Genomic DNA, 16,770 nt, shown 5'->3' with positions numbered 1-16,770 from the left:
TTCTTCATCTGTAAAATGAGTTAGAGAAGGAAATGACAACCCTTTTGAGTATCTTCGCCAAGAAAACCCTAAAAAAGAGGTCATGAAGAGTTGGGCATGACTGAACAACAACAGGGAAATCCTTTCCCAACATCTTTAACTATTAAAATACTATGTATCCTTCTAGGTCCTGCTTAAATGTTATATTCTTCCTGATGCATTTTCTTGGTTACCTTGTCTAGATGCAATTCTCTCTTCTCTGCATCTTATTTTCTAACCTTTATAAGAGTTATCATCTACTGCACTACATAATAAAATATAAGGAGATTTTTGCTGATATCCATGGCATGATATCTCTGGCTAGATTATAAGCTCCTTGAGGGACAATACTATCTTTTTCTTCCCACAGCACTTGGGTCAGTACTTTGTGTCTAGTAGACAACAAACATTTGTGGAATGAATGTACTTATTTACTTTCTTATATAAATCTTAACTGTCACCTTCAGGAAGACCTGTAAAATGCAAGCCATTTGTCTTACTTTAGTTTCCCCAAAGAATGAAATTCTTGTTAAATGTCAAATTTTTCAAGTTGCCCAAATTTTCATGTTTTAAAGGCTAATAAAATTATTAATCTATAGGAATCCGAAAGGATAATGGAGAGATTCATGGTGAGCATAAAAAGGCTGCAGAATATTACCATTTATTATATGTGACTCACATACAATAGTTGCAAGAAAAGATATCATCCAGGAAATGTACCATTAGAATAGGAGGTAAGCCAGTAATGTCAATAAAGGGAGAGATAATAGATGAACAGGCCAAGTTCTATATGGCTTTCCCTGGACTGTTTAAAAAACTAAATCATCTAAATGAAGGTAAATCTGGCAAATGAATGAAGTAAATTCTTTGTGGAGGAGATTTCCTGGTAAACACAAGAATTATGAGAGCAACTAGGTAGCACAGTAAGTAGAGCACCAGATCTGGAGTCGGGAACACCTGGGTTCCAATCTGGCCTCAGATACTTCCTGGCTATGTGACCCTGGGCAAGTCACTTAACCTCAATTGCCTAGCCTTTGTCACTCTTCTGTCTTAGGACTGATACGGGGTTTAAAAAAAAGAAGAAAGAATTATGGTGAATTCTTAAATGTATTGTCAGATTAAGTCAGATCATGGCTCCAGACAAATATAGTGATATCCTTTGCCTTCTTTTTGTTCAGATTTGGGAGTTTACTGGTGCAGAGTTCCCTAGTAGGGAAATTTCCTTGACCAGTAATGATCAATAACCAGTCTGTACTTTCCATCATAGAGTTGCAACTTACACTAGGTCACAAAGTCTTGAACAGAGGTGGATCTTGAACTCAGGTCTTCCTAACTTTGACATGTGCTCTCTATCTAATGCACCATGCTGCTTCTCCTAGACTTTATGTAATGGTTACAATCCTGCCAGTTCTGAATCTCTAGTGCAAATATATGATTACATCAGGAACACTTAAATGCAATTTTTCCCATGTTTCCTTCATTGTTATTTTCTGTCCACTGGTTAGCAACTCTAAAAAAAAAAAAAACCTCATTTTTGTCCTAGTAACAATCCTAGACCAGAAGGGCAAGGCCAAGGTTAATGGATTAAGTGACTTGTCCAGGATCACACAGCAAGGAATTCCGTATCTGAGGCCACATTTGAGGCATAGGGGTGTGGGCCAAAGGTGTCTTGAAGGTTTTGTTTCTATATTTCCCATTAGTGATCTCAGTGGCAGTATAAACTGCAAGGAAAAGTGTCCCTATTCTATGGGGCTCATGCCCTCTTTCATCTGTGGTGACAAAAGTAGCTAGTCATCTTCCCAAGGAGTCAAGAGCACTAAGAACATCTCTGACCACTGACATGACCATATTGGGTTCTGAAGATTTTAAAAGTCGAGTGCATGTTCAAAGTATCCAATAACCTCTAGGAATGTGGGGCTTACTCATTTTAAAAACAGCCCCTAGGACAAAATTTCTTCCATTAATCTATGAGGCCCCATCGTTCTATACCCAGTATATGTGGCTGAATCACTTTGCATTGAGAAAATCAGATTATGCACACAAGTTTGTTTTTTCAAATTCATAATTTGCCTTAAAGGTAAATTTTAACTTCCATTTTTAGCTTCCAATTTGCCCATTTATATCCCTTCTTAATGGAAAACTATGACAACAGTTTCTCATAAATTACAGTACTATAAAGTACAAATAGCAATATTCTTTCCTTTTCCCAGATGGAAATTTTTTTAAAGCCTTACAAAGGCTGCCAAGAAGCCATTACTTACTCTTTTCCTGGTTCCCCTGGTACCTGGTTGTTGACCGCCACTCTAAAGAAGGAACAGAAACAGAAAATGAGTTGACCTAAACATGACAAAGCTGTAAATGATATTATTAGGCTTGGGCCCTGAGGCTTTTTAGACAAAGCACATACCACTTTTTAAAAATCACATAAAACAATTCCCTAAGAGATTACACATGCTTTTGGCTTTAGCCAAAGAGGGTGCTTTATTTGAAGGCCATCTGTTCCAGGTTTGCCCAACTGACACAGGGAGACCAACCAGGAAGATTACTGTCAGGTGTTTTGCATTTTCAATTTAACTCAATTCAACAAGGATGTGTTAAGCCCCTTCTATATGTTCAGCACTGTGACGGGAGGAGGAGCAAATGTAGGATATGACAAAATCTCTCCTCTCTCAAGGAGATTACAGTCTTGTGGAAGTGATAAGACTTTACACACATCAAAGCACTTGGCGTTACAGAGACAGTAGTGGATTATAAATGTTATGGGTGCTTGCAAAGGGAAATAAGATCAATGGGAAAAGAAATAGAAAAGACCTGAAGGATAGCAGGATTTGAACTGGAAGAGAGGAAGGAGATGGGGGGAAGTCCAAGGAGAAATGATAGCATCACTAGAAGCTTAGAGAGGAGTAAATATGCTATGTTGAGACAGCTAGGTAGCTCTAAGGATAGAGAGACAGACCTAGAGATGTGAGGTCATGGGTTTAAATCTGACCTCATAGACGCTTCCTAGCTTTCTAGCATGTTACTTGAACCTAGTGGCCTAGCCCTTACTGCTCTTCTGCCTTGGAACTTAGTTACTGATTCTAACTCAGCATCTAAGTATCTTAAGACTTAGATAATTCTAAGATATTTAGTTATTGATTCTAAGCCAGAAAGTAAGGGTTTTATAAATTAAATAGATTCATGAATGAAGGGGTGGGGCAATGAAGGAACCCTGCCTGGCTTTAGTAGATAGGTATCTTCTGGTAGTATTGGAAAGGAATCATAAGATAAAGGTATTAAAAATTTAGAGCTGGACAGGACCCTAGAGGTTATTTAGTCCAGAGATGTCAAACACATGGCCAAATGGAGTAATTGGGAGATATTTAACAAAAGAAATAAAAATACAATAAAACATAGATGTTACATTTTAAAACCAAGTCAATATGTGACCCATAGGGATCCTTCTGTATGGGTTAGGGGCCTCCCATTTCTTTTTGAGTTTGCTGCCACTGGTCTAGTCCAACTCCTCTCCTTATAGCTGAGACAGCCAAGGCCTAAAGGAATTAAAAGTATTACCCAACTTTATACAAGTAGTAAATGGCAGATCCAATGTTCAAACTCAGGACCCCTTACACTAAATCCCATGACTATTACACTCTATGTACAACTGCATTGGAAAGAGGAAAGACAGACTCATATACATAGAAGGTCAGTTTTGTCAAAATGAAAATGGTGAGCTATGGGTAATTTGGCAAGAGGGTAGAATTTACCCCCTTAAAAAAAAGAATATATGGTAAATCTGGTAAAAAGAAAATCTGGTAAAAAAAAGGTATCTGGAGCACCCAGTATGCCTGATACAATGATATGAATGGGCTCCTCAAACAATTCTAGATGAGATGGCTTATAATTTGGAGGTTTTGAACAGAGTAAAACTAAGTCATTTACATTGGTAAATAAAATGCATTGGTAAAAAAACAACAACTATTAAATATAATTACTTCCATAATCCTTTTTTTTTGTCATTTTTGAGGAGCTGAGAGATTAGTCACCATTGGTTCATGATTGCAAGCAGAACTCTAGACTTCTAGGAAAATCCACTACATTTATCACATTTGGCTAAAAGACCTGCTACTGTTTATGGTGGCATAAATGAGAATTTGACTGTAATATAATAGGGCTTCTCATTGCCTATGGTCAGTGTGTAGCAGTACAATGAAGTTTAGCCAAATGAAAAATGTAACAAATGGATGGAGACTTGCAATAGGTGGTAGCAAACAAAACATTAAACTGGGCATCATAAGGACCTATCTAGCCACAATTAGTTGGGTGACCTTGGGTAAGTAATTTATTTGAGGATACTAAATGAATTCTAAGGTTCCTTCCAGCTCCTTAATATTCTTTAATTCTATGAATTCAGCATTATTTGTATGTTAACTATCTACTTTGTATTTTGTTGACTCAGGTCTGTTTTGTCCCAACATTTTTCATGCTCTCAAGCTGACTTCTTCCATTATCTAGCTTGTGCGATCATAGGGAAAATAAACATTAATCTAAGTTTGCAGAAACCTAAGGTGAAGGAGAAAATCTATAAAGACATCACATGCTGTACTCCAAGGCAAATATAGGTGTCATTTGAATTAGAAAAAGCAAAATATAGTGGTGGAAGTTAGGAGATGTGGATTCCACTGCTGGCTTCACCATTAATTCTTTATGGCTTTAGGAGAATCATTTCATCTCCCTGAATATGATGGTCACCACCTATAAAATGAGGGGATGGGAATAGTCACCTACACTTGATTACATAAACTCCAATATTCCAATGGATTTGTGATCTAATCCATTTGGGTGTTGCTTCTAAGGGATCTTAAACCAGTCATGCTTGTCTAACCTGTGCAATTGTCACATTGTCTCACATTTTCTTGGAATTGAAGATATCAATGGAACATGCAGGCTGTTTTTTGGTTATCCCTTGCTTTTACCAGGTCAGCAATTGATCTTTTTTTTTTATCATAAATTACTGTGATGGTGTGCTTAACACTGCTTCCATTCATTCATTTGACAAGTATTTATGCCAAATCTCTTCCCTGTGCTACCATGTACTGTGGTCCTAAACCCTGTAGAAACACACAGACAAAAATGAAACAGGTTCCCACTCCTCTAGAAGCTTAGAATCTTTTGGGGGGCAAACCACACGAGCAAAGAAAATTACATACAAAATACATACAAAGTTATATCTGGGGGAGGACACTAGCACCTGGAGAAGGTCAGGAAAGACTTATAAGGAAGTAGTTGAAGGAAGCTAGGGTTTCTAGGAGGTTAAAGAATAAGGATATTCTAAGAATTTGGACCATCTTGCTCAAAGGCAATGAGATGTGAGGTGGAATGTCTTATGTTAGGAATAGTAAGTAGGTAAGTTTGCCTGAAACAAAGAGTGTGTGAAGGAGAAAGATGTGCAATCAATCTACAAGAGTAGTCTGGAGTCAGACTGAAGAGTTTGTTTGTATTTTATCCTATAGACACTATTTGACCTGGGCTTTAGAAATAGCAGTTTGTCAGCTGTGTGTAGGCTGGATTGGAAAAGGGATAGCCCAGAAGCAGGGAGACTAGTTAGGATGCCATTGTGGCAGTCTAGGAAAGAGGTAAGGAGGGGCTTATCTAGAACTATATTTCTGCTTGCATTTCTATTCCCAGTTCTTAGAATAGTTCCTGGCATACAGTAAGCATTTGGCATGTGTTTATTCACTTGACTCTGAGTGAAGAAAAGAGAACGGAGGTGAGAGATAGTGTGGAGGCAGAATGGATATTACTGGGCAACAGATGAGATAAGGAGGCATGAGAGAGGAAACAGTCACTTCTGACTCAGTCTAAGAACCAAGATGACAGAAAGGATGGTCATGCCCTCAACAGAAATGGGAATGTTAGAGAGACGAAGGTTTGAGGGATACGATCATGAATTCTGTTTTACACTTATTTAGTTTGACTGCCAGAATTCAATAATTACTTGTTTGTGATTTGTTATAGCCTACTCATGCCTACAAGGAAATGCACTGTTGCCTTTTGGATGTTTCTCAACTTTGATTTTGAAATCTAAAGTATTCCATGTAAGAGCTCGAGAAAAGTTTGGCATTAAAATATGGGCTTTTCTTTTAAGGAAAAGACTGGTATTGTTAAAAGAACTTTGCAATTTCCAAAAGGCAATCCAATAAATTCATTTCCTTTTTCATTCTGGGACTAGCTTGCTGCACTTTTGCAATGTCTGTCCAAGGTATCTATACTGACAGATAACTTCTTTTTAAATTTTATTTTAATTAATTAATTAAGAATATTTTCCATGGTTACAAGATTATTGTTCTTTCCCTCCCCTAGCCCCACCTCCCTCCCATAGCTGATGCACAATTCCATTGGGTTTAACATGTGTCATTGATTAACAACTATTTCCATATTATTGATATTTGCACTCGGGAGATCATTTAGAATCCCCAGACATATCCCCATCAACCCATTTGATCAAGCAGTTGTTTTTCTTGTGTGTTTCTACTCCCACAGTTCTTCCTCTGAATGTGGATAGTGTTCTTTCTCATAGGTCTCTCAGAATTGTCCTAGATCATTGCATTGCTGCTAGTGAAGTCCATTATGTTTGATTATACCATAGTGTATCCATCTCTGTGCATGATGTTCTCCTGGTTCCGCTCCTTTCACTCTGCATCAGTTCCTGGAGGTCATTCTAGTTTGCATGGAATTCCTCCAATTTATTATTCCTTTGAGTACAATAATATCTATAGGCTATCCATTGGACTTCATATCACAGTCTGGAAAATAGGGGATCTTCATCCACTTTTCCCCCTTCTCTGAAGGATCTCATTTTGAAGGTACCGCAATGATCTGGGGCACAATGTAATACAATCTATAAGCAGGTGCCTCAGAGGAAGGACTTCCCCATTTATAGTGGTCTCATGTCTTATGGAAGCGAAAATGACATGGTCAAAATTACCTTCTCTCAAATGTTTTAAACCATCTCAAAAAGTACAATGCACATAGTTTCACACTATTTGGTAAAGGAAATTTGGGTACAGATTCTCATGTCTGGGGTGGAAAAGATAGGTACCCCAAGGGTTCCCAATGTAGTACTACAACCAACCTCAATGTGGGGGTAGATAGATAGATAGATAGATAGATAGATAGATAGATAGATAATCTTGACCCCAGCTATAAGAGTATTTGTCTCCAAGGTGGACAACATCTAGCATATTAGAGCAATGGACATAATGGAATTGGCAAGCCAGATCCCAGATTTTTAAGTGATAAAAATGATAAGTGGTCAGTGGGTAGGACTAGGATACAAATGGATCTGGACTCCAGCTGTAGCTAGATGAGGAACCACTACTCCAAAACCTCCTGGTTTTCATGCTCCTCCTTCATAACCTCTGGCCTTTAAAGGGAGTGAGTTGGGTAGTCAAGGATGTATCACAAGGCTGAAGGATCAATAATCTTGCTACAACTCTGGATGGGAGCTGGGCCTTTTACTTGGATCCTCCTAGCTCATATGGATATTGTGATTGTGTCCACAGTAGTGTGCAGAAAATATGGCCTAGAGATCATTTAGTTATATCTATGTGTAAATGTAAAATGTATCCAATAACGCATGCTTGATAAGATGTTCATACTATGTGAGGTACTGAGCAAACAGTAGATTCAGAACTCCCATCTCAGGCTCATTTCAGGGCACAGATTAATTGAATGAAGGATAGAGTCACCAGCATTATTTAAATTATTTTTCTCTGTAGCCCTTGAGGCATTCCTCTCTCATACAGGGAAACCCAGAATAGCTACCCCAGGCTCAAGGAACTCAGTTAAAGTCAACCAAAATGGTTTGTTTTTCAGGTGTTTCAGACATGTTTGACTCTTTGTGGTCCCATTGGGGATTTTCTTGGCAAAGCACTGGAGGGGTTTGCCATTTCCTTCTCCAGCTCATTTTTATAGATGAGGGAACTGAAGCAAACAGGGTGAAGTGACTTGCCCAGAGTCACACAGCTAGTAAATGAGGCTCGATTTGAATTCAAGTCTTCCTGACTCCAGGCCCAGTGCTCTATCCTCTATGCCACTTCACTACCCAGACAAAACAGTAGTTCATAAATAATGAGTTCCCACCAATGTATCTTTCTAAGTAGTCAGAGGATACAGTGTCAGGAAGCAAAGGTATTTAGTGAAATAGCCTAGCTAATAGTTGATAATCACTTATTAAAGGTTTCCTATGTGCCAGGCATTGTTCTAAGCACAGGGGATACAAAGAAAAACACATCCCACACACAATCAAATGGGAGGAGAATATATTGAAAGAAGTATATACCAGATAATTTGGAAGTAATCTCAAAAGGAAGGTACATAAGAGGGACCAGGAAAGGCTTCTTTCAGAAGGTAGGATTTTAGCTTTGACTTGAAGCAACCCTGGAGGCAGAGGGGAGGAGGAAAAACATTTCAGGCATGGGAGACAGCCAGAGAAAACGCACCGCAGGCTTGGGACATAGAGTCTTTGTGCAAGGAACAGCAAGGAGGCCAGTATCACTGGACCAGAATATATAGAGGGAAGTAAAATATTAGAAAAGTGGAAAATTGGAAAGGAGCCAAGTTAGGAAGGGCTTTATAAGCTAGAGGAACTTATATTTGATCTTGAAGGAAAAAGGGAACCACTGAAGTTTACTAAGTGGGGAAAGGGATGATATGGTAAGATTTAAAGCTTTATCACTTTAATAGCTGTAGCAAAGTAAGAAGATCTTCAGCAGAGCTTTTCTCCATGAACCAATGGACCTCTACTTTCCCCCAAAATATAGATTCCAGCAGTGGAGTGAGAGACCAGGTATAGAAATCACATGTGAGCAGAAATCACATAAGTAGGGGATACATGTGAGAGGGAAACTCAAACGTTTGTGGCTTCCAGACCCCAGCTATCTGTATTGTAATTGAGTTGGTCATGTGTCCCCCGGTGGGTACATCGATCGCTCTGCCACCCTCTTCAACCCCACCCTGGCCCCCACTTGTCTTACCAAGTTATCTCCATGGGCCCATTGATCTGTTGGTTTCAGCACTGGGCAGATCATTCCTACTGAGAGCATTGTGTTGCTCCACTAGATTCATCTCTTTACAGCCAAACTACAGTGGTACCTTGACACACAAGTTTAATTAGTTCCATGGCCAAGCTCATAACTCAATTTGCTCATGTGTCAAATCTAATTTCCCCATTAAAATTTGTGGAAATGCAATTAATCCATTCTGGCCCCCCAAAAAAAACCACACAAATTTTTTTGTTTTATATGCTTTTGAATATGAAAATGTACTTTATAAATAACAAATTGCTTATGAAATGTTATTTACCTTCAAGGGAATTTTTTTTATTTTAACTTAATCAATCAAGTATTTGGAGTGTTCTACCCTTGTAACTTAATCAGCTAAGAACTTGAGAATCCTTTTGATAAAAGTTTACACCCTCAGAGAACAGGAGGTGGATCCCACAGGCACTTCCCCCTGGGTAGTGCCAGACAAATTAAGAAACTTCGATTGGTTCCTGAGATGTGATAGACCAGCCCACAGTGAAAGGAAGGAGAAACCAGGGAGGCAGGAAGTGATGTGTAGAAAACTGCTTATAAAAAAGCCAGTTGAGGGTATTCTGATTCATTCTGCTGCCTTGGTGGCTCTTATAGAGGGGGGAGTTCTGCATTGGTGTTTCTGTGTTGGATTTTATTCTGCATTGGTGGCTCTTGCTGAAAAGACTACTGAGACTCTTAGTTGAAAATTGGGACCTGAGGGAGCCTTTGTCAGAGTTGAACTGGATTTCTTCAGATTGGCAATTATAGGGTATTTAGCTAGACAATACTTTCTACTTCCTTCCAACATTTCCCCCTTTACTATCTCTACCTTATTGTAATAAAGCTACTAAAGCTACTAATTAGCCTCGTGACTTAAGAGTTAATTTTATAAATGGCAACCACAACCATTTTTAAACCATTATTATCTTTGTCAAACCAAATTATAATTATTATTGTGCCTATAGAGGAGGCAACTAAGTTGCTCAGTGGAGAGAGAACTGGGTCTGAAGTCAGGAAGACCTGAGTTCAAATGGCTTCAGATACTCACTAGCTGTGTGACCCTGGACAAGTCATTTAATCTGTTTGCTTAATCCGTTGGTGAATCCACTGGAGTGACAAACCACTCCAGTATCTTGGCCAAGAAATATCCATGAACAGTGTGGTCCATGGGGTACCAAAGAGTCAGCTGAGCACAAACATGCCTTATATGTCTAGACTAGTGGAGATAAACCTTTTAGAAATGGAATGCCGGCCCCACCCCCCAGACCAAGTGCTGTGCCCCTCCCTCACAACATGCTGGGTATGTCCAGCTTCCCCCTCCATCCCACACAGGGGAGGGAGAAAGTGCTCCCATTGGGTTGCTGGACAGAGGGGTGGGTGAAGTGAGGAATGTACTAAGAGTAGAGAGGGAGAGAGGAGTGGTCCAAGCACTCTGTTCCCCTCCAGCTCTGCTGCCTTTGAGCCTCTGACCATACCCCCTGGGCAGTCCCTTTGGGCTGCTGGGCAGCTTCACCCAAGTCTCTCTGCCTTTCTAGTAACAAACTCTGGGGGTGGAAGAGTGAGAAAGAAAGGTGGCCATGTGCCCCCAGAGAGAGCTCTGCATGCCATCTTTGGCACTTGTGCCATAGATTCACCTTCATTGGTCTAAATTATAACTTCTCCCTGATAAAAACACTGGAGCATTACAATTTCCTTTAGACAACAACAACTAGGCAGATTTTCTCCATCCTAAGATTAGGACTTTCTTTTTAAACTATTGTCTCTGGGGAGAAATAAAAACCTTCTGTTAAAGATAACTATCTAATGGGGTTTAGATATCATCTACTGCTAAAAGCCTCTCTGCCTTAGCTGCCAATGAATCTGAGCCAGAATAAATAGTTAAAGCTAAAGAGACAAGATCTGTGTTCTTTTTTAAAATGTCAATACAATTTAAAATAATCTTTTCTTGATATTTTGAAATCCATACTCCTTCCCACATCTCCCCAAAATGGCAGATAATATCATCTAGGTTGTATATATGTTATCATGCAATACATATTTCCATGTAAAAGACAAATATTGTTTGCACTAAAGAAAAATTCATGGAGGAAATAAAATGAAGAATGGTATACTTCAATCTGCATTCAGATTGTTAGTTCCTTATATGGTAGTGGATAGCCATTTTCGTCATGAGTCTCTTAGAGTTGTCCCATGGTTGTTGGAATTCATTCACAGTTGATTACTGTATATTATTCCTATTATTTTTTAAAACCTGGTTCTGCTCACTTCACTTTTCATCAGTTCATATGTCTTTCCAGGGTTTTTTTGTGATTGTCTAGTTCATCATTTGTTATGGCATGATAGTATTTCATTTCAATCATATTCAACAACTTGTTCAGTCATTCCCCAATATTGATGGACATCCCTTCAGTTTCCACTTCTTTGCAACCACATAAAGAGCTGCTATAAATATTTTTGTACAAGTAGGAAGATGTGTTCATTAGCCACCCCTCCCATGTTCCTGTCTTTATTATGAAAAGCCATGGGATGTACTAGTAAATGTTTAACAATTGCTCTAAAATTTTTTATGTGTGACACACTTTAAGTCTTATCTACATTAACATTTTTCTCCATCACTTTTTAATCTAGATGATCAGCAAAACAAAACAACAAGCCCTGATTTGTGGCATTTATCTATTTCTGAGGTATAAATGCAGGCACTCAAAATTTAATATTCAGCTTCTTTCTGCCAGTACAAGCTAGCTGAAGCATTCAATTGCATATCATTCAGTAAGTTACAACATAGCAAAGACATGGTCTCCTGTAGGATCTTTCAGGAACCCATCTGTTCCCTTCTAATAACCTCATCAAGGTTGCCCTTGATGTGTGTGAAAATTATTCTCATAAAAATATTATATGGATGAGAAAGTAGGCACTTGGGTTAGGAGTTATTAAGGCTCAATTAGTTCCTCTTTTTGTAATGATATCTGATTTTTTTCTTATCTATAATATCTTTCCTTCCTTTGGAAAGTGTGGGAAACAATCTCTCAATGCCCTTAAAATTGTGTCATCTCCAACAAATCCTCTGTGCATATTTGATGTAGTTCAGCTGCTTTTCATATTTTAGTTGTCATCAGGGTAACTTCCACTTCCTCTAAAAGCATATCTAGGACTATGGTGGTTCCGTGGTCCTTGGTGGTAAAATTAATTTGTTATAAAGATTATTTATAGATCTTTTCCATCTTTTCTCTGTTTGTTGTTCTTTCAGTTTCATCTTTAAATGTTTAGTTCATTTCTTAAGCTGCTTTCTTTAAATTGTCTTTTCCAATGTTTTTTAGTGTTTATGAGGTAATATTACTCGTAATGTTCCATGTATTCATCTGTAAGATTTTACAGACAAGTTTTTATTTTAAACCAGTGCCATCTTTGGTTTCCTTTTCTCTCTGCTTCTCGGGTGTTGTTTGATTCTTTTGGCCTCTTTGTTATATTAAATTATTTATATTCAATATACTTCTGAAAATTTGTTATAATGAGAATGAGAGAGGTTATTTTTTTCTGCATATTACTCATTTGAGGAGGAGAAAGAATTTATTTAAGCATATCAGGCTAAAGTTGTTTTTAAATTTTCACATCATATTATTTCTCATTTTTATTCCTTTTTCAATCTTTTATTAATTTTGATTAATGTTCAAAAAGTTGTTGGTCTGGTTGTAGAGACTGTTGCTTTATGGATGACTCCCATATAGCTAAGGTAATTTCTTATCCATTAAAATAGAATTGATTTTATTTTTGTGATGCTATTCAAAGCTTGCCACTTCTAGGGCCTTCTAATTTTTTCTTTAATAAAATGCTTGTAACATAGAGGGATATTCTTCAGTCCTAAGGAGTAATTTGCAATATAGCTTTCATAACCTTCACTTATTCCTCTTTTGCATTAGTTTGTTGTTTAGTCATGTCCAATTCTTCATGAGTCTCTTTGGGGTTTTTTGGCAAAGATAGTGGAATGATTTGTCATTTCCTTCTCCTTTTACATTTTATAGATGAAGAAATGGAAACAAAGAGGGTTAAATGACTTGTCCAAGATCACAAAGTTGGTAAATGTCTGAGGACAGATTTGAACTTAAGAAAATGAATCTTCCAGACTCCAGAACATGAGAGATTTTGTTAAATATCTCCAGAACCTCTATCCACTGCCCAACCTAGCTGCTGCCTACTGCATTGAAATAACCAAGTAACAAAGCACATTGATTTAATTTCAAGGGGTTTATCAAGTTCTTCATTAGAATTTTTTCTAAACTTTTCCTTCTGCAAAACAAATTGGTATGCAAGCTAAAATATTTTTTTAAATCTCATGAAATGACATTTCTACATGGTTGGGTAAATAAGTTTTTGTGGTTTATTCATTCAACAAACTGAGTGCTTATTATTTCAAGGCTCCATTAAACAAGTGGCATAACTAACCTTGAAAGAAGCTAATGTTTTGTAAAGTTACGGATGGTAATGGAGGAAATTCCAGGTGGAAGGAACAGCTTAAAAGGAATCCCCAGGCTCTCATGGAAATGCCATCAGAGGTCATCTGATCAAACAGGAATTAATCACGAATTTCTTTTACAGTAAAAAACCTCACATTGATATAGCATTTGCTATGTGCCGGGCACTGTGTTAAGCACTTAATTATTATCTCACTTGATCCTCACAACAACCCTTGGAGGTAGGTGCTGTTATGATCCCTATTTCCCAACAAATGATAATCCTCCAGTAAGTAAGAACTAATTGCTTCCTAGGGCATCCCATTTTACTTTTTTTAAAACCTTTACCTTCTATCTTGGAATCAATACCGTGTATTGGTTCTAAGGCAGAAGAGTGGTAAGGGCTAGGCAATGGAGGTCATGTGACTTGCCCAGGGTCACATAGCTGGGAAGTGTCTGAGGCCGAATTTGAACCTAGGACCTCCCATCTCTAGGCTTGGCTCTCAATCCACTGAGTCACCCAACTGCCCCCTAATTAAGCTGATTCTTGAGAGAAGAAAGGGATTCTAGGAGATAGACATAAAGCGTGAGTGCATGTTAGGTATAAAATTAGGTTAGGTATAGGTATAGGTATAGGCCAGTGCCAAAGGCAGAGATGGAGATGGGGAAGATGGGAGTCTATGAGAAAACAAAGGGAGCATATTTGATTCAATCATATATGTGGGAAGAGGGAATAAAAGAAGCAAAGAAAAGTAGGCTTGGAGCCTGATTGTGAAGATTTTTTAAAGAGTTTTTTGGGTTTTTTTGGAGGTAAGTAATCACTGAAGTCTATTGAACAAGGAAGTGACTTCTTTCCATTTTTGCCCTGAGGGAAATAATTTTGGCAGCTGTCTATTATATAAGGCAGTTAGATTCTACAGTGTGGGCCGTGGAGTCAGGAAGATCTGAGTTCAAAATCCTGCCTTAGACACTTATTACCGGTGTGTCTTGGGCAATTCATTTAATTTCTCCACATCTTAGTGTCCTCATCCAAAACCCAGGGACAAATACTATCACCTATTTCACAGAGTTGTTCTGAGGATCAAATGAGATATCTATAAGCCCTTTACAAAATTTAAAGTACTGTGTAAATGCTAGCTACTTAATGGTATGGGGGATGGATTGAAACAGAGCAAAACTTGACCAATTAGGAGGCCACTGCAATAGGCCAGATGAGTAGAAATGAGGCCCTGAACCAAAGTAGTGGCTGTGTGAGTAGGGAAAAGGGACAGGATAACAGAGATTAATCAATCCATCAATGAGCATTTATTAAACACCAACAATGTCATAAATTGAAGACCTTCAGCGAGAGAAAACCCATTTATTTTTATTTTTTTAAACCTTATCTTCCACCTTAGAATCAATACTATGTATGTATTGATAAGGAGTAGGCAATGGGGGTTAAGTGACTTGCCCAGGGTCACACAGCTAGGAAGTTTCTTAGGCCAGGTTTGAGCCTAGGACCTCCCATCCCTAGGCCTGGATCCTAATCCAATGAGCTACCCAGCTGCCCTCAGGGAAAACCATCTCTTAAACCAGCCCATTCTACTTTTAGAAAGTTCATACACATCAATCAAGCTTTCATTTGCCTCTTTGCAATTTCTATCCATTGTTCTTGTTTTTTTCTTCCAAGACCAATGAAGGCAAGTCTAATTTCTCTTCCATATGACATCCCCTCAAAGATTTAGAGACACCTAGCACTCTCTCCCCTCATTTCCAGTTTTCTCTAAGTTAAACACTTAGTCTCCACAGTCTAGTCCAACTGGCCTTCTTCCTGTTCCTCATACATGGCCTTCCAATGGTCCTGGCTCACTAAATGTAAGCTGATTGACTGATCAACTTTACCATCCTGATTGTTCTTCCCTAGATGCTTCACAGCTAGGTTGTTCAGTAGATAGCAAGTCAGACCAGGAAGATTCATCTTTATGAGTTTAAATTTGTCCTCAGACACTTAAAAGTTACATATACTGGGCAGATCACTTAGCTCTGTTTGCCTCAGTTTCCTTATCTGTAAAAATAAACAGGAGCATGAAATGGCAAACCATTCTAGTATTGTTGGCAAGAAACCCCCAAATAGGTGGCACAGTGGATAAAGAAAGCACTAGACCTAAAGGAAGAAAAACCTGGGTTCAAGTCTGGCCTCAGACCCTTCCTATCCATTTGACTCTGGCCAAGTCACTTAACCCCATATGCCTAGCCTTTGCTTGGAATTATTACTAAGACAGAAGAGTTTTTTAAAAAGGAAAGAAAAGCTCAAATGGCATCATAAAGAGTTGAACACAACTGCACAAGAAGATGCTTTTCAGGTTATCAATGACCTAAAATGTGTCCATAAGAAGAACATCATTTTGTTCAATGTCTCTAAAAGCTCTAGGCAAACTACACATATATAACATTTTCCTGATCCACTGGTCTAATAAACCTATCAAAAATGCAATCAACAAAATGAAATAATGAAACCAATGATCCTGATCCTCTGGTCTAATAAACCTATCAAAAAAGCAATCAACAAAATGAAATAAAAAACAATCAGTGAATAAGCATTTTATTAACTGCTTACTATATGGTGGGCACCATGATGAGCAACAGGGCTACAAAGAAAGGTGAATATGGACCCTGTCCTCAAGAAGCTCAGTCTCATGGGGGAGATGGCATTAAAATAACGAGGCATGATGCAGAGAAAGTAAATGAAGGTAATCTGAAAGAAAAAGGCATTCTGCAGAAGGAGGGATTGGAGTTGTCTCAAAAGAAGCCAGAGAAATAAGGGAGGCCGGAGCAGTCAGTGGGAAGATGATGCAGAGACTAAGTGATGTGTTTGAAGAATGCCTAGTTGACCAACAACACTGACTCACAGCGTGAATGGAGAAGAGAAAGATGTAAGAAGGATAGAAAATGGAAAACTGGGGAAGGACAAGGTTATGAAGAACTCTGAATATCAAAGAGAGGTCTTTGTATTTGACTAACAATAAGCATTTCTGAAGTATTTATCATGGACCAAGTACTGTGCTAAGCCCTCAGCAAAAGGCAGTCCTTGTTGCTGAGGAACTCACAGGCTAGTGGGGAGGAGGGGCAATATACAAACAAATAAATAGGATATAGGGAGTATGGAATGGGGTGTTACAGGGCAAATGAGCTGATCCATAGGGTAGCAGATCAATGTGCCCCTTTCAAAAGCAATGATGGCACTGATAATACCCAAAGCAAGA

At 38.4% G+C, this 16,770-nt stretch overlaps 1 protein-coding gene across 2 annotated transcripts in view; it reads right to left on the bottom strand.

The window, feature by feature from the left end:
• Nucleotides 1-16,770, bottom strand: part of DNAI1 (dynein axonemal intermediate chain 1) — a 314,390-nt gene that overhangs the window by 237,147 nt on the left and 60,473 nt on the right. For both annotated transcript variants that reach the window (XM_001378802.5, XM_056805993.1), the window contains exon 2: nucleotides 2,280-2,321. In XM_001378802.5, coding sequence (XP_001378839.3) covers nucleotides 2,280-2,321 — 42 coding nt within the window. The remainder of the gene's footprint in view (nucleotides 1-2,279; nucleotides 2,322-16,770) is intronic.

The sequence above is a fragment of the Monodelphis domestica genome, chromosome 7 (assembly GCF_027887165.1).
Source record: "Monodelphis domestica isolate mMonDom1 chromosome 7, mMonDom1.pri, whole genome shotgun sequence".
Taxonomy (NCBI): domain Eukaryota; kingdom Metazoa; phylum Chordata; class Mammalia; order Didelphimorphia; family Didelphidae; genus Monodelphis; species Monodelphis domestica.
This window is presented reverse-complemented; position numbering and strand designations above follow the sequence as displayed.